Genomic DNA, 22,686 nt, shown 5'->3' on the forward strand with positions numbered 1-22,686 from the left:
ACTTACATGAAGAAAATGTTAAGACCCCTATCTGTAGGACACAGAAGATGACAAACAAATGGAAAGATAACAAAGTTCTTGGATAGAAAGATTCCAACAAAAATACCAACAGGTTTTGTTTCTGCATCTAGATAAGCTAATTAAAAGTTCACATGGAAAAACAAAGTAAGAAGAGCCAGAAAACTCTGAAAAAGAACAGTGAGGAGGGACTAGCCTTGTCAAACAGTAACCCATACTATAAAGGCTCAGTAATTAAGACAGCATGGTGCTGGTACATGAATCTACGGATCAATGAAACAGAATAGAAAGAAAGCCCAGAAAATAGACACATAAATGGGAATTCAGTACATGGTAAAGGAGGCATCTCCAACCAGTAGAGAAACATGGACTGTTCAGTAAATGGTATTGAGACAACTGGGCAGCTATGTGGAAAAAAATAAAGTTTAATTCATACTGAATACCCAAATAAATTCTGAACAGATCAAATATTTAAATATTTTTTTAAACAAACTCTAAAAGTACCAGGAGAAAACATAGATTTAAATTGGAAAGTTCTCTCTGACTCAAAATCCATAAGCATTTAAGAGAAAAAAAGATATATTTTCATACTGGAATACTCATATTTTTTGGCATTGTCTGCAAGTTATGGTAATTAAGAAAGAGAATTTTTTTTTTTAATGAGAAATAGGTTTTATGTTAGCTGTTCTGATTAGAGGCCTTTTTAACTTATTCCCAGTTTAAAAATCAGTTTGTCAAAGTCAACAGAAGTTTTCAAATACACTGGTGGAGCTTTATAGACCAAGGTAAGATTACTATGCACCTGAAAAATGAAACATTTGTCAGGATCTGGTTTTATTATTTGGAAAGAATATCCCATTGATATTTTTCAAGCTTTCTTGAGATTACTTAATAATGTTATTATTTTAATTTATCCTTATAAGCAATAACTTTAAACTACCCCCACATCTTTCCATAGCTCACATAAGGTCTCCAGAGAAAACCTCAAAAAGAGGAGGGTGTGTCTTTGAGAAGATTTGTTCCTGGTCACACAGGCAGGATTGTTTAATCTCTACAAATTGGTTGACAGGAATTTAGAAAATAATTTGCATATTAACATGGGGCGATATTTGCATATATGTTTTCTTTTGAAGTGCAAGTATGACTTTTGCTGGATTTGCCTAGAAGAATGGAAAAAACATAGTTCTTCCACAGGAGGTTATTACAGATGTACTCGCTATGAAGTCATTCAGCATGTAGAGGAACAATCCAAGGAAATGACTGTGGAGGTAAAGAGAACTGTAGAAGCCAAGATCTCTAAGCCACTTAATATCAGTGGCAGTGTTTTTCATTTCTTCTTTTCCTATCTTTATTGTAATGAGGCATTTAAATTCAATACACTTTAGAGTAGCCTTTAATTTAAACAAAATAGCTCTATAAACTTGAGCTTTTAATTTTCCTTTTTTTATATTGGTGAAGATTAGACAAGACGTATCCCAGCATGTCTCTAAAATGACTTAAAAACAATTTTAACATTATATCAACAATATAATATTATGTTATTGTTTATAATAAGTATCTTAGTCTGCTTGGCTGCCATAACAAAATACCATAGACTGAGTGGCTTAAACAACAAAAATTTATTTTTCATAGTTCTTGAGACTAGGAAGTCCAAGATCAAGATTTCTGCCAATTTGGTTTTTGGCAATGACTCTCTTCCTGGCTTATAGACAGTTATCTTTTTGCTATGTCCTCACAGGAAGGAGAGAGAGCAAGCTCTGTTGTCTCTTCCTCTTCTTATAAGGGCACCAGCTCTATTGGATTAGATCTCCACCCTAATGACCTTGTTCAACCTTTATCATCTCACAGGCCCTATCTCTAAATATAGTCACATTGGGGGTTACACCTTCAACATATGAATTGATGGGGGACACATTTCAGTCCATAGCAATAAACAACATAATAAAACATTGAAGATCTAATGAACATAAGGTTTGAGAGACATATTTACCTTACACTCTGGGAATTGCGGATTGAGTGGTTTGTCACAGAGAATACAAATACAAGACTTTGTTCTGGGAAGCGTTTAAAATGTATTGGTTATTATTTTCTCAACAAAATAATCGATAAATCTGTATGCACTACTATCTGTTACTAATAAAATTTTGAAGTGATCAAAAAAAACAATTTTAATAGCTAGTACTTTTATTTATAAATGTCATTTGTGGACTTTCGTTTCCTAGGCTGAGAAAAAGCATAAACGATTTCAGGAACTTGACAGATTTATGCACTACTACACAAGATTTAAAAATCATGAACATAGCTATCAGGTATGTCCCAAATCATTTCAAATGTGCTAAACTCTACTGTTGTGAATAAATAAAGAAAATGATATATTTATTTATTTCTATTCTTTTAGTTAGAACAACGCCTTCTTAAAACAGCCAAAGAAAAGATGGAGCAATTGAGTAGAGCTCTCAAAGAAAGTAAGTTATAAGTGATATGTGTGATAATTAATATAAAATAGCTGTCATGCTTAAGTCACTTCATTGGTAGGAGGTTAAGACCCTTAAAAGAATACCTTATCTCCATTTGCTCATTTGGCAGTTTGGAGTTTTCAGAAGCCCAGAGTGTAGTTTAGCATTTGAGGCCTCTGGTAAGATTTTCCACCTTGCTTACGTCACCTGCTCCTCTTAGTGCAAGCTCTGCTGCTGGCAGATAAACACACATTGTGGTTTTGCTTACTCTGTGCCACTGCTGATGATGCTCTACAATGTTGGGAAAAGTGAATGGGCCCAAAAAGGCATCCCTGACCTAGTCAAAGGAGCAAGATTCACAAGCCATCAAATTGTCATGTAACTGAATTCCCAAAGATTCTTGAGAAAATTTAGCAGAGTGCCTAGTATAGAAGAGAAGTCAAGTGCAGTTTTGGGAGAAATCATGTCACTGGTAAACAGCGGACATTGGAGTCAAAAAGCAAAGTCACGAGATAGGGCTTACTTATGGTTCCTAAAATGGAAGTTCAAAAAGAACATTCCTAAAAATGGATTGAATACTAGTTACATAATTAAAATAATATCTCAGTGACCACACAGAGTACAGGTTCTGGCATGTTTGTTTTAAAAAGTGACTTTTTTTTTTTTGGCTGCTTTGGGTCCTTGTTGCTGCGTGCGGGCTTTCTCTAGTTGTGGCGAGCAGGGGCTACTCTTCGTTGCAGTGCGCAGGCTTCTCATTGCGGTGGCTTCTCTTGTTGCGGAGCACGGGCTCTAGGCACGCAGTCTTCAGTAGTTGTGGCTTGCAGGCTCTAGAGCACAGGCTCAGTAGTTGTGGTGCCCGGGGTTAGTTGCTCTGCGGCACGTGGGATCTTCCCAGACCAGGGCTCGAACCCATGTCCCCTGCACTGGCAGGCAGATTCTTAACCCCTGTGCCACCAGCGAAGTCCCTAAAAAGTCACATTTTTTAAATAATCACAGCTTATATATAAAAGGTTTTAAGCCTAAAATGGAATCAGTTACCCTTGTGTTTGCTCCATTTTATAAAAGTAATGAGTACTAACACCATTTTCATGAGGATAACTTCCTAATTAAAACAATAACCATAAGTTAAATAAATTAGAGTGGGACAAAAAGCATCAGTAGCAGCTTAGTCTCCTTGTTAATTACTAGTTCTTAGACTGTAGTAATGACATAACTATATCAAGCCAATACCAAACTCTTGAAGTATTATTGTCCACAGTAAAAATTGAAAGAAAAAGTCCTCACAGGTTCTACAGTCTATTCCATCACGGATGTATCTCTAATACCTAGAACAGTGCCCAAAACATACTAAATATACATAAGTATTTGTAGATGTAAACTACTGCTTCTGTTCAACCTTCTGGAGGTTCTAGACAGCATAGTAAGACATAAAAAAGAATTAAAAGATAGAAGATTTGGAAAGGAAGAAATAAAACCACTCTTCCTTTCTCTCTTTCTCTCCCTGGAGTATTTATTAACTAGCATTAGTTACCCAGTTGTTCCCCAGAATGTTGTGTCTTTTACCTTACAATGTTGTTTTTGCAGAAGCATAATTTATAATTAGGCTTTTTTTTTTTTTTTTAGCAAGCAACTTAGCAAAGCATTTGTTCTAATTCTTAATGAGTAGAATTCTGCTAGGGATAACCTAAAAAACTTAGTAAAACATGGAACCTTTGAGTTAACCTAAAGCTAGATTTGTTTACTCACAGGGTGAGAACAGAATCCAGGATCAATGTATGCATTCCTTCATGACTGCCATCAGTATTCCTGGGCTACTGCAGGGTGTGCTCCATTTATAAATGCATACACGTCACCTAAATGTAAAACGTATAAGTGTTTTATGTAGGTTTTTAGTCTAGTTCAAATAAATACTATCATATAGCTACTTCAAACAGTTTCTTCTTAGGGATCCTTGTTCTTTTTTCTTTCTTTTAAGAGAACTTAGCTGTTGAATTTTATAATAGTGTATTTGCAAAAAAAATTTTTTCACTGTGCCTGGTTTACTTTATAGCTGAAGGAGGCTGTCCAGATACCACTTTCATCGAAGATGCAGTTCATGTACTCTTAAAAACTCGACGCATTCTCAAGTGTTCTTATCCATATGGATTTTTCTTAGAACCTAAAAGCACAAAGAAAGAAATTTTTGAACTCATGCAAGTAAGATGTCTTTTTTATTAAATTTAAATGCAGTTACTATGAAAAACAGATTTTCTCCTTTTTCAGCCACTTTATAACTAAGGTTTATCTTACTTGAGTGTAATTAATAAACAATTTTGTTTCTGTTTTCAGAATGGTTTTTAAAGGAAAAGTTACCGATAATAAACTGAAATTTTCTTTATGTTTGAATTTGTCACTGTGCAGATTTGAATGAGTTCTGAGCTATGCAAACATTTCCTACCACATTTATTTCTTTTTTCTTCTTTTATTTTATTTATTTACTTTTGGCTCTGTTGGGTCTTCGTTGCTGTGTGTGGGCTTTTTCTAGTTGCTTCGAGCAGAAGCTGCTCTTCGTCCCGGTGCGCGGGCTTCTCACTGCGGTGGCTTCTCTTGTTGCAGAGCTTGGGGTCTAGGCTCGCGGGCTTCAGTAGGTGTGGCTCGCGGGCTCTAAAGCGCAGGCTCAGTAGTTGTGGTGCACGGGCTTAGCTGCTCCGTGGCATGTGGGATCTTCCCGGACCAGGGCTCGAACCCATGTCCCCTGCATTGGCAGGCGGATTCTCCACCACTGTGCCGCCAGGGAAGCCCCTACATTTATTTCTTTATTTTAAACTGGTTGAGGTTGAAATCTGGCCTAATTCTGATTATGTAATTAGGCATTTTATCTTCAAAAACGAAACAAACCACATTACATACTAGATAGGAAAGTTGCTATTTGCCAGTTCATTTTAACAGTACAACTGAAAAACTTAAGAGTACTTGAAAAAACAAAACAAAACATGTCAGCAAACTGACATCAGTGTAGCTGACCAGGTTCATTGTACATTCCTCTTTTTTCTTTGAAGTCACCAAACTTTCTCCTCTTGCTACTGTTTTTATGTCATCCCTTTGAACTCCCCTCTACTAATTTATATCTTACATTTCCTTCAATGCTGAATATTCATTTTCTCCATGAGGCCTTCCAGACCTAACCCCAAATCACAAAGGTTTTGCCTTGCTTCACATTCCTTCAGCATTTACATATAGTCTGTACCATGTGGTCAGGCACTTACATGTACAATGCCTTGAAATTTATTAGTTCTTTTTCACACAGACAAATTATAAATTTTTTTTATACAGCTGCTATATTGTACTCACTACTTCTTTGTATCCATACCAACTACATTACTCTAAATGCCTATTGAATGAATGCTATTTTCCTAAAATGTGCAAAGTAGAAACATATGTTAAATTGGAAGTTATATAAAATTTGGATTAATTTCTGATTTCAAAAGAGTTAGATTTAACCAGACAGACACTGGATTTGCTATTGACTAACCCACTCAACCTATAATTTTTTTTTTCCTCTTCTTAACATAGACAGACTTAGAGATGGTCACTGAAGACCTTGCCCAAAAAGTCAATAGGCCTTACCTTCGCACACCCCGCCACAAGATAATCAAGGCAGCATGCCTTGTACAGCAGAAGAGGCAAGAGTTCCTGGCATCTGTGGCTCGGGGAGTTGCTCCTGCAGACTCACCAGAAGCTCCAAGACGCAGGTGAAAAGGATACACACCATGGAACTCATCCTAGCACCAGCCACAAATGCTAGCAGGTTTATTTTTTTCTCCAACTAGGGTTCATATTCCTGAAAGTTACTTATACCTAAAATATGGATAGCTGATAAAAGTATGTTAACTTCTTTTTGGTGTTTTTTTTTTCCCCAGTACTATATCTATTTTTTTGTTTTGTTTTGTTTTTCATTGTATAGTTTCTCAGACTAAATTAGGCTAGGTAAATTTCACACTTCAGTGAACTCATAATTCAACAAGTATTCTAACGCATCATTTTGATAGTCAAAAACATCTTATAATGTAGAATTTGGAAGCCTTGCCAAATTGTTATGGTCATATTTGTATTTTTTGGTAAGAAGTTGTAAAGAAATTAGAAAGCTGATATTCGTAAAGTTTTTTAAGTGATCCATATTCATCCATTAAAGAGCAGTTGAGTTTTCATTGTTTTATTTCAGACACTTATACTATTTCTGCCATTATAAATTGAAGCATATTTTCTTATTCATATTAATTATAAGCATTAGAAATTCCTTGGACCTTTATTTTTACATAAACCTCTAAAAATAGAAGCAATTGTAAAATACTCTGGTATAGCATGGTGATTTTTAATTTTTCCACCATTTTATACAAACATAAAGCAATGTTGAATTTGAAAGAAAAAATTAAAGAATCATTTTAATTATATTCAGTAGTTGATCTTTGGTTAAGCAAGTTCCAAGCAGAGGAATTAAAAGTAATGTTCAAAGGGCAAGGGTCTGATTGTTTGTACTTTGTAGTACTGATAATAAATCAAATGGTATGTCTAATTTCTTTGTAGCTTTGCTGGTGGAACATGGGATTGGGAATATTTAGGATTTGCATCACCTGAGGTAATTGTTTTGTGCGGGTTTGGTTTGGTTTGGTTAGTTATAATTTTCCTTAGTGCAGTCCTGCTTGCATTTGCACCCTCATCTATTCTAAATATCCTACTGAGATTGTAAGCAATGTTTTTTTCTTTCTTTTGTAATAATAATGCCTCAGCAGAGTCTACATTTACCTATTCATTGGATTATCATCACATTATTAAATGCATACCCTCTCTTATTTTTAATTACTGAATAGTCAGAAGGCCAATTTATAGCTTACATTTTTGGAAAATGTCTTTAATTAACAGAAATATTAATTTTATTTATTAGAAATGCATTTCTAGTTATAATATTGTTTCAATCCGAATTTATTAAAAATCTAAATAGACAATCTTTTTTTTAAAGCTATTGCATTTTAAAGCTATTAGCATTGATTTATAATCAGTTACTAAGGTGGAAACTTGACCTTAGTGTTTATGCAGAAAGAATGCTTTGATAGTTGCTCTCTGCTTCTCTTTAAGATTTTCACACTCTTCTTGTTTTCATTGTTGTTGTTGTTGATATACCATCTTAAAATACTAATACTGCAAATAACATTTGCTGCAAATAGAAATAAGATAAAGTGAAAATCTTAATCACGTTGCTATTTTCTGAGATTTAAATTGCCACTGTCACTGTTGAGTCTGATTTTAAATGGTTTTAGCAGTTCTCTCTACTTTCTGGTTCTTTATACAACAGTATACCATTCGACGCTTATATTATGATAACCTTTTAACTTAATTCTTAGAAGGCAGCAGGACAAACTATGAAACCTTTATCATTTATAGTCCATATGTTATCTGCAACTGAAAGACAGTGGAATTGACTATTATCCATAAATGACTGTGGTTTATTTAAATCAGATACTTTCTCTTTTCAGCTGCTAAGGATACTTGCAATCACCTTGTGGCATTTTGTATTGGTAGATATATGCAAAACAAGATTTACTTGAGGAAGAGTTTGTACTTAGAGCTCTGATACAGAAATTTTAAATTCACTTAAATTTTTTAAAAAATTTTAATATATTAATGAAATTTCTATTGTAAAACAAATTATGAACCTTTTCTTTACCTGACCCTATGCTTGAATATTTCTATGTAATCGTATAATTTCAGCTTTGGGGAATAGTATGGAAAACTTCCACCTAAAAGGAGGAATAAACAAGCTTCAGTTATCAAAAAAGAATACAAAGATTTCAGTATTTCAAGGTAGAAACACAATTTAGCAAAAATAAAACCTTTACCAGTATATTCACAGACATGTATACATCATCTTGTGGCTTCTGGCTCTGAAAATAACTTTAGTAATTTCAAAATATTTCTCTTGAATATTGAGGGTCTGCTAATATGACTAACACCATTTCATTTTGTAAAAATATAGGCAGGCTTTTTACCTCACATGTGAATACTTATAAATCAAATTATTGAGCTCTTGTCCTCTTGGGATTGAAAACTGTGAAATTATAAATAACATTTTTCTTAAATTTATTTTTTATGGGTTAATAAATTTTATAAGGATAATTTAATTCACTTTCAGTTTTCTATTCTTTAAAGTCTTTGGTACATTGAACACCAAGCTTTTATGTAAACCTTATTGCAGATGTAAAGAATTACCACACAGTATGAACCTTTAAAATTCTGCATGTGTGTGACTATCAAGTATCTGCCAAAATTATATCTATAAAAATTAGCTCTTTGCCTTCATATGGATTCTGAAAAAAATAATGTTGCCCAACTTCAGTAGACTTTTAGGTTGAATTTATATTTTTCATTAAAGTTAATTACATCTTATTCTTTTAAACTAAATTGAGTGAGTCATTGACAAGCATCAGTATTTGTTTTGTGCCACTTTAAAGGCAGTGGAGCCCAGAGGAAACAGCATGATCGAAAAGTCTAAGGGACACCAGAATTTGAGGTCTAGCCCTATAACTTAAGGTCTACTTGGCTGTGTCTTCCTTAATTTCTCATCTTTAAAATGTGGATGGTGATACCTACCCCATGGAAGTTCTGGAAGGATTAAAGCATCTGTTTAAGTCACTAACAAAATTGGTGCTCAATAAATGGTGGCTATTATTATTTATATAAAAAAAAAAAAAACTCCTGGAAGCTTTTTTCCCTATAAATCCTAGAACTTCTCACTCTTCTCTATAGCCTTAACACTCTCAAACCTTTTGGAGTATCCCGACTAAAGCCTTTTCATATGCTTACTTGAAGATCTTAGGAATCCATGGAAATTTTCAGATAAGTTTAATTTTATGAAAACAATATTTTAAAGCCTGTTGCATGGTGAGAGAATGCCATTTGAGTTTTTTATCAGAATAATTGTAAATATAACGTTTCTTTTACAGGTTTTTTTAACCACTTAGTTTTCTTCAATTGGAAATATGTATATTCTATGGTCAGAAATAGTTTATTTAATTCAGAGTAACTTTGTACCATCACCAAGTGTACAAAGTAAACAAATTCTCCCTCAAGATAAATCTTAACTGAAATAACGTTTTCTTGCCATCTTTGTCTGAGAAACGTGGTAGTCCTCAGTGGTCCAGTGAACCATGATGACACATTAACAGTCATCCAGTTTTGGATCATGGGTCTCCAGGAAAAGAGGAAATGATACCCCAGCTCAGCAGTAAATTTAAAGAACCTGAATAATCTCTCTGGGCACTTGTAGTATCTTACGTTCATTTGTTTCTAACCTGGTAGAATGCCTTCCATTCTTTAATTAGGGTCCAATTGCTTACATAGATGAGGGAGTTTGAATAAATTTAACCAGAGTTGTATGATGTAAAAGTTTTACTGGGGTTTTAAAACTTATTTTCATTTTTTCCAGTTACTTTCACAACATAAGCATATTGAATATTCTAGAGTAACCAGATAATCATAAACCTGAATATTTTATTGTTTATCACTGAAAGAATCTATAACGATTCTCAAAATTAGCCTTTTTATGCTGGTGTCATGAACACTGGACTGTCTTCTAGTCTCTTCTGTCTCTAAAATCTGGAAAAGTGCATTTGTATACAGATAATAGCAGGTAGGCCCAGGTTCTGCCTCTGGTGATAGCAAACCCACTTTAAACTATTATCACAAATATAAAATAAACTCAGGGACATCTGCCCAAATCTGTGTTCTTCCCGTATGCTAAATAGAAAACACTTCCCCCTGCCTGGGTTGTAGATAACCTCACGTATTAACTAATATAGGAAGGAAGCCAAGTAACATCTTATTTTAAAGGTAACCTCATATTCTTCTTTGATGTCAGTATGGTATGTAGTAGTCCCAAAGAATACAGAATCCAGCAGTCTAACAAGCACTTAACTGTTAGTGCTTTTCTTTATTTTATCTTTTTCTTTTATTTTCTGTTGCATATATCACAGTCACTTTTTTTAAAACCAGACCTCCAGAGAGGGCCTAACTTTTATTGGTAAAATCATTCTGGTATTAGTTATAATATTAGATAACAAGACCCAGGCATATGAAATAAGGCTCAGTTATGATCTAGCATTGGAGCTTGCAAGTATTCCCAATTTATCCAGACAATTATAATGGCTATTTAAAATTTTTTCTTTTTCCATTTTACCATTTCTGTTTCCTTGGCATGGCAATACCTGCAGTTTCTTTTTCTAAAGCCAAGTGATTTTATAATATGTATATAAAATCACACATTTTTTTCCTAGAAAAAAAGTGTATTGTTTTATTTGCATTTAAAAATTTGCATGCTCTCCTGTATTTTATAACCTTTGGTTTATGCAGGAATATGCTGAATTTCAGTATCGGAGGAGGCACAGACAACAACGCCGTCGAGGAGATGTGCACAGTATGCTTAGTAATCCTCCAGACCCTGATGAGCCAAGTGAAAGCACTTTAGGTGAGTTCTTGAGTTGGGTTTGTTTTAATCTTAGTTCTCTTGCATTTATTGTTAAAAGTGGCTAATCTAAATATTTGTGAAAGTTTGTAATTTAGATATACAGTCAACATGCAGATGCTTCTAATGTCACAGGATACAGAAAACCAGGGCGATTAAGAACATGCGCTGTGCAGTTAATGGCTTCCCTTTGTGTCCTTTATCCCATAACTTCTCACATGGACTCTGGCCTTTGTACATCAAGTACAGTCAAAAAAAGATGCTATGTGACTTCTGAGGCTAGGTCACAAAAAGGATATAGTTTCTGCCTTTCTTTCTTTCTTTATCTGGGACACTTACATTTGGGACCAAGCCAGAATGCTATGAGGAAGCCCAAAGTAGCCAATGTGAAGAGATAGTATGGAGAGATCATGTGGAGAGAACTGAGATCCCCTAGCTGGCCCCTTAGCCAGAATCAATTTCACCAGAAAGATACATGGGTGGCAAAAAAAAAAAAAAGCACTAAAAATGAGACAGGGGTTTCCCTGGTGGCGCAGTGGTTGAGAGTCCGCCTGCCGATGCAGGGGACGTGGGTTCGTGCCCCGGTCCGGGAAGATCCCACATGCCGCAGAGCGGCTGGGCCCGTGAGCCATGGCCGCTGAGCCTGCACGTCCAGAGCCTGTGCTCTGCAACGGGAGAGGCCGCTGCAGTGAGAGGCCTGCGTACTGCAAAAAAAAAAAAGAGAGAGACAAGCTGGGACCTAGGTCCCTTTGCTGAAGTGCTGCAATGCTTGAACCTGGACACACCTCTCTCTGAGCAACAAAATACAAAGAAACTATATGGGACTAAAAATAACTGCGTGCATGTACAGTTGGGACAAATTATGGACAAAAAGAAACAAAAGACCCAAAAACTCAACTGCCACTTCTGAATAGCGGGGAGCAAAAACAGGGTGTTGGGAGCAAAGGCAGGGTACTGCGCATGCCACCTGCACTCAACACCCCCAGAGGGGTGGGCAAAACACCTAAGCCACCCCCACACACACACCACTGGACACACCCCTACCCTCCCCCCATATAAGGAACAAGCTCGCCTCCCCTTGGGGAGCGAGCAAGCAAGGGAACCTGTTGTTTGTTCTCGCTCCCCGCTGCTGCAACAGGGGCCCCAATAAAGCCTTGACTGGAGGGGGAGGGAAAAAAAGTACATGGGCTGTGGAGTCAGACAGACCTGAGTTCATGACCCCAGCTCTGCTGCATATCGGTGTGAAACTTTAGTCAAGTCACTTACCCTCTCCAAGCTTTGGTCTCCTCATTCTAAAGAAGCAATAATAGGGACCTCCCTGGTGGTCCAGTGCTTAAGAATCCACCTTCCAATGCAGGGGACGTAGGTTTGCTCCCTAGTCGGGGAGCTAAGATCCCACATGCCTCGGGGCAACTAAGCCTGCGCACTCTAGAGCCGGCGTGCCACAACTAGAGAGCCTGGGTGCCGCAACTAAGACCTGAGGCAGCCAAATAAATAAATAAATAAAATATTTTTTTTTAAAAAAAAACAATAATAGTATCACTTTGTGGGCTTATTGTGAGCATTAAATGAGATAATAAGTGTAAAACCCTCAAGTACTAATAGCACCTAGTGAGCACTCAATAAATTGTAGCTGTTGATTACTGTTATTGTGTTCATGAAATATTTTTCTCCTAGTCTCAGTTCTCCTAGCAACATTTTTTTTAATTTCTGGTGTTAAAGATAAATTATATTAATTATCAGCTTTAAATATTAAATTATTAATTTAAAATCTTCAAACTATGGTGTCAGCAGATCATCTTTAATAAATCAGGATCGACAGGCCTCAAGATGGGGCTACTCCTTCTTGCGGTGCACGGGCTTCTCATTGCAGTGGCTTCTCTTGTTGCAGAGCACGGGCTCGAGGCACGCGGGCTCAGTAGTTGTGGCTCACAGGCTCAGTAGTTGTGACACATGGGCTTAGTTGCTCTGCGGCATGTAGGATTTTCCCAGACCAGGGATCGAACCTGTGTCCCCTGCATTGGCAGGCGGATAACCACTGCGCCACCAGGGAAGTCCTTCTGTAGTTTTAAGAACTCTGAAAACTAAAACATCTTTCTTATTGCTTAAGGGGAAAATAAAAGCACTTGGTAGCACTTGTATTTGTGAATAGAACCATTTATAATGCAAGCAAAAATATGAAGAACGATCATGGATTTGAAGTAATAGTGTTAGATATATATTGCTGTTTATGATGAGACAAATATGGATGAGAAATCTCTGAAAGATTAAGTGAACTTGTGAACACAGGTTTTCACCAGCACTCAAAGAGAAATCATCAATTTAAATAAAAAGATGTATGAGATCTTGTATGACTAAATTATCTCTGGCACCACTTGCTTTGAAACAGATATCCCGGAAGGTGGCGGTGGCCACAGGCCTGGCACCTCCGTGGTAAGTTCTGCGTCTATGAGCGCACTGCACAGCTCTTCTCTGCACGACTACACCCCCGCCAGTCACTCTGAGAACCAGGACTCTCTTCAGGTAGCCTTTCTGGGCAGCCTCGTTGCCCCTGCTTTTGCTCTTTCTCTGTTTAGCCTGGCTTCCTATTTTTACTTCTGTTGCTTTCCTTTTCCTTCCTTCCATTCTAAAATCTTTGCTTCAGAGATGTACTATAGGGAAAGATTCTTCTGTTTCAGATTTACCTTAAGTAAATTTTTTTCCCTTTAGCATCCACAAGGAGAAAATTAAAATAAGATTTGAGTAGGTCAGATAATTCTTCTGTATAAATAGAGGTACTATTAATTATCTGTTTGGTAAAAGAACAGTGGTAGACCTCACTGGGTTCAGTCATTTTTCCTTTTAAATTTTAAAGTAATTTTACTTTCTGTTGCCTCAGGCTCTGAGTTCCTTGGATGAAGACGATCCCAATATACTTCTTGCAATACAGTTATCTCTGCAAGAATCTGGGCTAGCCATCAATGAAGAAAATAGAGACTTTCTCAGTAATGAAGCATCATTAGGAGCGATAGGCACCTCTTTACCTTCCAGGCTGGACTCCGTCCCCAGGAACACAGATAGCGCTCGGGCTGCGTTGAGCAGTTCTGAGCTGTTGGAACTTGGTAACAGCCTCATGAGACTAGGAGCAGAAAGTGACCCATTTTCAACTGACACCCTGAGTTCACACCCTCTCAGTGAGGTGAGAAGTGAATTCTATCCCTCATCCAGTGACCCTGACTCAGCTGGCCAGGACGCCAACATCAATGACAATCTTCTTGGCAATATTATGGCTTGGTTTCATGACATGAATCCTCAGAGTATCGCCCTGATTCCTCCAGCAGCTACAGAAATCAGTGCAGATTCCCAGCTCCCCTGTGTCAAAGATGAGTCAGAAGGTGTGAGGGATGTGGAACTGATGCTGCCAGAAGATTCAGTGTTTGAAGATTCTGTGGTCAGTGAAGGTAGAGGAACCCAAATAGAAGAAGAAAATCCTTTGGAAGGAAACATTCTGGCTGGGGAAACAGCATCTCAAGCTGGCGACAGTGGTAATGAGGCAGCCAACAAGGGGGATGGTTCTGATGTTTCAAGTCAAACACCTCAAACCTCAAGTGACTGGCCTGAACAAGTACATTTAGTGTGAGCTGCACACCTCGGGGCTCTAAATCAATTGCAGGTACAGATGGTATGCTAGTGGAATATGCTTTATAGAGATTTGATCCACTTAATTCCAACTAATTATAAACCACTGACATTAGAATTAAATACAAAGGAGTTCCCTTGAATGGTAGCTTCATTTCTGATTTTAACCTTACAGGGAATTAATTTCTTTTGTATTTAATTGGATAGCTTTCCCCCTTTTTGCTGACGAACAGAAGAGTGGGAGAGAGAAACACAAATGAAATAAATAGGTTAGATTCCACATTTTAAGAAAATGCAGTCCTCTGTTTAGCCTAAGGTCAGCAATACTTAAATTGAACATTTAAATGAAAGGCTTACTCTCCAATCCTTGGGTGGTTTTTCCTTTTTAAAAGAATAAAAGTTTTCTTCATTTTAGAAGTTATTTTGGACAGATCTAATAACATTTCATTCCTCAATTTCTTTGTGCTCTTCCGTAATTTTCTTTCTTCCTTTTTGTCTGAGCAGTGTGAATTGAGGTATCCAAGGCTTCTCTTTAGTGCAGCATCTACCACAGTGTAATTCATTTTAATTTTCACATGAATCAAAGATCTCTTTTCATGTCTATTTATAGTCCACTTGTGCCAAACTCTGACTCGTGCGCTAACAAGGCGTTCAGGTGTGCGGTGTCCTGGAGGGCTCCAGAGCAGTCTCAGCCTTCTCAGAAGTAAAAGGTGCCACTTGGTAGCAATGATATTCCAGAATTTAACGGGCTTTTGTTGCCATGGAGACTGCATTTAAATAAATGTAGCCTGTAGCTTAAGTTAACAAAATCTAATGCTGCTGTTAAATACAGTTTATTTTAATATTAAAGTACAGTTGATTAGCAACAGCGGTGCTGTATTTTAAGAGACACTTTATTGGAAGTGCAATCATAGTTCTTTGTTTTCACAATTTTACAGTGCATTCTAATTACTAATGGGTGCAATTACTTTTAATGGTAAGTGTTTTATAAAATAGAAAAAAAGTGGAGTTTTCATGAGTTATAGTAAATCCCACAATTATTAAAAAACTCAATAAAACATCCTGCGCAACATGTTACCGTGCCTTTGCCTAACCTAAATGGATAGTTGCCAGTTAAGTAAGTAATTCAGATTTCAGTGTCTCTTCCGAAGTAACTATGCTGTGTGAATTGCAAAGACCTCCATAAAACCACCCATGGCCTTGCCTTTACAGTAAATATAACAACTAAATGTTCAATCAGTTTGTTTGCCTAAATCGCAAATGCTGACGTGTTTGTTGTACTGCACAATACTCATTTGCTGTGTGATTACTGTTTAGTGTTGAAAAAAATCAACTTCCTAGTTATCAGTGTCTTACTGTGAAGAAAATACTGGTCCTAGTTGTAATGAAGATACAATGGTACAGTGCGTAATTAAAACTAGAATAAACTGTTGGAATGGCTGTTTTACTTACATATTATCAAAACTAGCGTAACATAAGCAAAATAGATACGTAATACTCCGTTTAATGTTTTGCCAGATTCTTATCAGAAATCTACAGATACCAAAATTTCAGTACCAAGTTTGTACAGGCAAGTCCTGGGCTGGGTAAAAGGTTATATTAGTATTGATATCCACATGAGTTGTAATTGTGGTTTTCGATTACTTTTTTTCCCAAACCCCGCTTTTGAAATTTTCTTGTACTTTAAACCATATGGTTCAGACATTATATTAGAGTATTTAATATTCCCCTGTTCCCTTAGGATAAACTGTGTGGGAATTGCTCCTATGCCATGGATATCAGAAGTCCACATTAGTTTTTATATCCCCAATTATCAGAAACACTGATATCAATCCCTTTTAAAATTAGTTGGGGAAAATATTAGGTTTATCTGCAGTGTATTACTGTATATTAAACTGAAATAGTCCATTAAAGGATTTTTTTACAAATTTATTTTGGATTGAAAATATCAACACCAATCAGTTTTTAGATCAAGTTTTAATTTTTCAATAGAAAGTCTTTGTATCACATTGAGGCGCCTTGCAAAGCTGCAGTAAGGTGAGAAGGAGTGCCCTGTGTGCAGACAGTATAGCCGTGGGTTCTGGTTCCTCTCACTTGTGCAGTATCCTGTGTTTCTGTGGTGTTCTCTCCTGAGCATGAAAACGATCATTATCCAATTTGTATTTCCTTGGTACATATTTTAAAAACATAGTCATTGACTTTACAATTCGCAAATAAAGTTTGGCAAAGCCTATTTTGTAAACAAGTTAATTTTATAATGTAAAAAAAAAAATTACTCTAACCTTGACTTGTTATTTGCACTTTCATAGTCTATACTTGATACATTCCCACTTTATATACAGTAGGATTCTACAAACGTGTAGATGTTTAGCCAAATGAATGCTGTTAATAATATGTAAAATTCTTTGATTAAACATTTATTACTTAAACTACTTCACTTTTGTCTCATTACATTATAGACTTTGTTTAACCAAGTCAGGAAGCTGATCTTTTTCAAGATAAATTTCCTCCAGTATGATGGGATTGATTTGATTCTTACATGTAATAGATCAATTCCTAATATTTTTTACACTAGCCCACTTACTGAGCATTTTTTACCCCAGAGATAAGTCCAAAACATTGCATGACAATGCATTAAAACACTGTGACTTCAACGATCATTATTTTTTATCACTGTAGATTTCAGAAGAAAAGTGTTGTGATTTTTCCTTGAAATCTCTAATAGAAACATACAGAAAAATAGAATTTTAAGATATTTTGTGAAATTGCTTAGGATAGGAAAATTTCTTATGCCATATGAATAGAAATGCCTACTTCTTAATCATTTTGTTATTTGTTCCCATCTGAGTTATTACAACAGCCCTCGGCATCTGTACTTCAATGTGCACAGGCACAAGTTCCAGGCCACCAGCTGGTGCTTCACAGGATGTGCCCATGATAACCACCAAGAGTTGTAGTCTTATTTGTGCCTTTCATTGTGTGGATCTCAAGCTTAGCTCCAATGTCCGTATGCATGTTTATTGCAGCCACTGATCTCATTTTTCTTCCCTTTTTAGTCCTCAAATATTGTTGCTTACCTATTATGAATTAAAATCTGAGACTTACTGAAGTTTGGTCATAATTTTAAAAGTTATAGTTAGTAAATCACTAAAGAGTAAAATCTTGGAATCTAAATATTACATGATAATACAAATTTGGGGTTTTTTTTCTTTTTTTTAAGGCTGAAACAAAAACTCCATAGGAGAAAAGTGTTCATGTGCTTGGCTCTTGGGCTGAGTAGTAGTATCTCAGCCCTGGACTATGGGCATAGTTCCTAGGTCATCACCTCAGCAACAGTATGTTACTGCCTTGTCAATCATTATCCCCTTCTCTCTAGAATAGATTTCTTTAGAGAAAGATGTAAGTGGCTCTTTCTACATTATTACATGACTGTCATTATTTTAGGAACTGGGAGTAGTCATACTTCTTAAAGAAAGAGGGACCAGAAAAGTTTCCCAAATTTAGCTCTCTGTTGCACTTAGGACTGACAGGTGGCTGACAAACTTAGTGATGGCAAAACTTTTGAAGAAATTCTTCTTCTTTTGTCTTTAAAACTGTAATTTGAAAATATTCCTGATCAGACTATATATCATCTCTTAGCCAGCCGTTGCATAATGGCCTAGCCTGCACGAGGCATCAGTTTACAGACAGGCTGAGAGAGATCTTCATGAAGGAGTGAAGAAATACAATATAGAGAAGGATAGTTATTAGATGAGACAGTCCAGTTCTCCTGGGCTTCTTATGTGCTTGCTCAGGGTGCTAAGACTGCAAGCCCTGACAAGAGTTTTGCCTGGACCACTCCTCAGGATTTATGTAGTAAGCTTGAGGACAAGGAGCAGGCTTGCTGTCGACGCGTTGGATTCCTCACACTGTTCCACGGCTGCGACACAAATCCCCTGCACACTTGGCATTCATCTAGACACATTGTGTTGCCCCTGTGGAACTGGGGACTTGAGGAACTGGCACAAGTATGCTGACGTGCATTCTGCATGCTGTGCCCTGAGTGATAAAGGTCTTTGCCTCTGACCCAGGGTCTTGTGTCTTCTGTCAGCATCCACGAAACTCTGACAGGCTAACTTACTGGATAAAATCAAATCCCAGACCTGACAATTTTGGCAGCGAGGAATGGAATGCTGAAAGAGACATGATTTTGTAGAAGAGGAACCGTTGGGCCAGGTTTGAGAATATAAGACTCCCTGGAATCTGTCTGGTAGTGAATGCTCTCACTCAAGAGATAGCTAAGAGGTGGGGGAAGGATAAGGGCTCCCGCTGTCCTACCTTTTACTGAACTGGAGTTGAGCTAATGTTTACAGGCTTAACAAAAAGAAGTAGGGTTGAAACAAGCTGTCCTGTGGGAATGGTGCCTTGATTGTTGCTAACTCCTGCAGGCAGACAGGAAGGAAAGTTTTCATGACAAAACAGCAATTCTTGTGGCCCTACCTGAAAGGCAGTATGGCTGTGGCTGCTGAATCAGGGAGCCCCCAGATGTGAACTAAACGGCATCAGCAGTAAGAACCGTGCTCTTTGATTGAGAGCTTTGAGTGGACCGAAAACATGAGAAGTTCATGTGGTTGGGCTACAAGCAGTCCAGCACTGTTCAGATGCAAAAGTGACTGCAAAGCCTTGCCCACAAGTGCAGATCAGGCTACCTACCCTTATGCCCTGGCCCATGACCCCTGACCCCTGACGGCAGTGAGGATGTGAGGATGAAGCGCTGGGTGCAGGAGGGACAGAAGGTGCCAAGGACTCCAGGTAATTGCAGAGGTGTATGTGGGGAAGAAAGAAGCCCGTGGGCCCTGTTCTCTCTGCATGTTGACATGCGTCACCACTGTTGTAGGAGAAGTGTTTGCGCCAGTGTTCAGGCACTGGCCCTGGAGCGAGGGGCTAAGGGGGGAGAACAGGCCAACAAGTGTACTCCCCACAGACCTGCCTCCCCCATCTCTTGGGCTTCTTACCCTCTCAGCTGAGGGACAAGGTGATCCGGCATCCTTTTGCCACCTGATGTATGTAGCTCGTGACTCACGCACTTTGCACTTTAGACTATTCAGCTGGGAGAAAGGAATTTGGACACACTCCATAGAGGGGAAGGGAGGCTTCCCTTGTGGGTGGGGCCCTTTGGCTGATTAAATATAATGCAGCTCCCAAATCTGAATGTTTAATGGAATTGACGATTATGTGCCCACAGTTACCTGTCTCATAATTATCCGTGGGGCATCTCCCAGTAGGGACTGCTACACGTAGAGAGGTTAGAAGTGGAGCATAAATCACTCGCCATTCTGCCTCTTTGTCCCCTCTCTGGTGGTCCAACAGAAACAATGTAGAATTCCAAGAGGAGAAAGTAAAATCATTCCATGTGTTAAAGACTTGGTGGCAGCCCAAGTGCTCAAGCCATTTCCCAGCACAACATTGCCACCTGCCTGACGCAGCCACCTAGTACACCATTTTGGAGAAAGGCAGCTACTAACTGGCTCCTAGGCTCTTCTTGAAACTGAATGCCTGACCCATGGAAGCCTTGGGACTCACTGATGTGACATCTCCACTTCAGGGTAGGTCACCTGGCACTGGAGAATTAACATGGGCCCGACAGGCCTTGCAAGTCAAACAAATGGTATATTAGAGATCACAGCTAGCCTGACTGTAGCAGCAAGTATCTTAATTCTACATGAAAAATTAGTAGCTACCTTTGGGGGAGATTTTGTGTATATCTTCACTGCCTAAAGCAAAGCCACTGGCTTAGTGGGAGGTGGGGGGGTGTCTCAGTTCACATAATGCCCGGGTTTGGTTCAATTGCTTGGCAGCAACTTTACCAAATCCCAGCAACATTTTCTTATAGCTATAGATAATTCTAAAATGTAGAAATATTCTAAAAATATGGAAAGGCAAAGGAGCTAAAACTATTTTGTAAAAGAAAAAGTACACTTGATACCAAAAGCATGATCCATAAAAGAAAAAATTGATAAATTGGACGTCATCAAAATTTAAAGCTTTGTTCTGCAGAAGACCTAATGAAGAAGGTGAAAAGACAAGCTACAGACTGGGAGGAAATATTTGCAAACCACATATCTAGAATATATAAACTCTCAAAACTAAACAAAAGACAGACAATCCAATATAAAATGGACAAAAGACATGAAGAAACATTTCACCAAAGAGGATGTATGGCAAACAAATAAGCACATGAAAAGTTGTTTAACATCACTATCCATTAGGAAATACAAATTTAAATCACAGCAAGACACTACACGCCTATCGGGATGGCTAAAATGATTAGTAGCATCAACACCAAATGCTGCCGAAGTTGCAGAGAAGCTGGGTCATTCATACACTGCCTGTGGGAATGTAAAGTGATACAGCCACCCTGGAAGATAGTTGAGTAGTTTCTTTTAAAACTAAGCATATACTAACCATATGACCGAGCATTTGCACTCCTAGACATTTATCACAGAGAAGTGAAAATTTAGGTCCACAAAAACCTGCACACAATTGTTCATAGCAGCTTTATGCCAAAAACTGGAATCTACCAAAATGTCCTGTAGTAAGGGAATGATTAACTGTGATATATCCATGCAATGGAATACTACTCAGCAATAAAAGGGAGTGAACTAGTGACACAAATTCCAACAACTTGGATGGATCTCAAGGGCATTATGCCGAGTGAAAAAAATCCAATCTCAAAATGTCACGTACTGTATGATTTCATCCATTTAACATTTTTTAAATGACAATAATAGTGATGGAAACAAATTGGTGGTTATCAGGTGTTAGGGATGTTGGGGGGAAGAGAGGTGTATGTGTGTGGCTATAAAGGGGTAGAAAAAGGGACATTTTTGTGGTGATGCAACTGTCTGTATCTTGGTTACAATGGGGGTTACATGAATTTACATGTGATAAAATGACAGAAATATACATACATATTGTACCCAATGTCAGTATCCTGGTTTTGATATTGTACATTATGTAAGAGATAGCCATTGGGGGGAACTGGGTAAAGAGTACACATGGCCTCTCTGAATTATCTTTGCAACGTCCTGTGAATCTATAATTCAAAACAAAATTTTAAAAAATGAAATGATAGCAGGCTAAATTTGGTGTGTGTCGTATGTTTGCTGACCCTTGCTTTACAGCAACAATCAGATAAATGTTATCTTAGTGCATTACAAGCTATCAATAGTGCTACGACTTGGAAACCATTGATGACATCTTCAGCAGTTGATTGATCTGTTTCAAGGAATTTGATTAAGCAAAAGATACTGAAACTGCCAACATTCGTCTTGATAGTAATGTCAAACATATGCCACAGCATTCTGGCCATTGATATTCTTTGAACCTATGAGTGCAAAGTGGCATACTGATTTTAAAAAGGCCATGGCTAACTGCTTACTAGCCTTTAACATGAGTAGTTTCACTAGGGTCCACTTGTGTATAGATAGATTTGCTCAGCAAACCATGCCTAAAGCTGGATGAGGGAATACCCATTTGGGATAAGAAAAAAGTAACTTATAGGCCCAGGATTTGTGAGCATTATAGAAAGTATAACCTAAATTTTTCTATGGATTCTTTTTCTTTAAGTTTCGATTGCCCCATTATGGACATCTTGGATTGATTTACAGATGTGCTACCAATCACTGGATTTGGGACCACTCCTGACAGATTTTCAAATCGTGGACTCTCTTCTCAAAAGGTGAATTTCTGTCACTGAGAACAAAGTAATCTACTCATTTGATAGACTGACCGTAAAAGGTATGTCTTTCTCAGAGTCCTTACTAAATGCAGAAATCAAAAGGTTGTCATAGAAGCAGTAGAATTTCTTTTAATCAAGTCAGCACTGCTATATGATGGCACATACAGTAGACTCACAGTGGGCTGTGTGTGGTTGGGAGCATGGCTGAGACAAGAAAAATGCCTAATGTGGTGTGGGGATGGCAGAAACTTCAATGGAGAAACAAATTGGCCAGTGTGTCCCTATTATATGCAGGAAGGTTGTCTTGATGCCAAAAGAATATGCAAAATCTCAAGCTTCCCAGCTGAATTTGCTTTCTTGTATGGAATTAATTCACCATG

General features: G+C 37.6%; 1 protein-coding gene across 6 annotated transcripts in view; it reads left to right on the forward strand.

Annotated features, from left to right (window-relative positions):
- Positions 1 to 17,018, forward strand: part of ANKIB1 (ankyrin repeat and IBR domain containing 1) — a 103,866-nt gene extending 86,848 nt beyond the window's left edge. For 3 of the 6 annotated variants that reach the window (XM_032642438.1, XM_032642439.1, XM_032642434.1), the window contains 9 exons: positions 1,152 to 1,286; positions 2,241 to 2,327; positions 2,417 to 2,483; positions 4,525 to 4,670; positions 6,027 to 6,205; positions 7,038 to 7,089; positions 10,857 to 10,971; positions 13,358 to 13,491; positions 13,847 to 17,018. In XM_032642438.1, the coding sequence (XP_032498329.1) occupies positions 1,152 to 1,286; positions 2,241 to 2,327; positions 2,417 to 2,483; positions 4,525 to 4,670; positions 6,027 to 6,205; positions 7,038 to 7,089; positions 10,857 to 10,971; positions 13,358 to 13,491; positions 13,847 to 14,587 (1,656 nt within the window). In that variant the 3' untranslated portion in view covers positions 14,588 to 17,018. The remainder of the gene's footprint in view (positions 1 to 1,151; positions 1,287 to 2,240; positions 2,328 to 2,416; positions 2,484 to 4,524; positions 4,671 to 6,026; positions 6,206 to 7,037; positions 7,090 to 10,856; positions 10,972 to 13,357; positions 13,492 to 13,846) is intronic. The other 3 variants (XM_032642435.1, XM_032642437.1, XM_032642436.1) reach the window with 3 other exon arrangements.
- Positions 17,019 to 22,686: the final 5,668 nt, after the last annotated feature.

Source organism: Phocoena sinus, chromosome 9 (assembly GCF_008692025.1).
Source record: "Phocoena sinus isolate mPhoSin1 chromosome 9, mPhoSin1.pri, whole genome shotgun sequence".
In the NCBI taxonomy this organism is placed as follows: Eukaryota; Metazoa; Chordata; class Mammalia; order Artiodactyla; family Phocoenidae; genus Phocoena; species Phocoena sinus.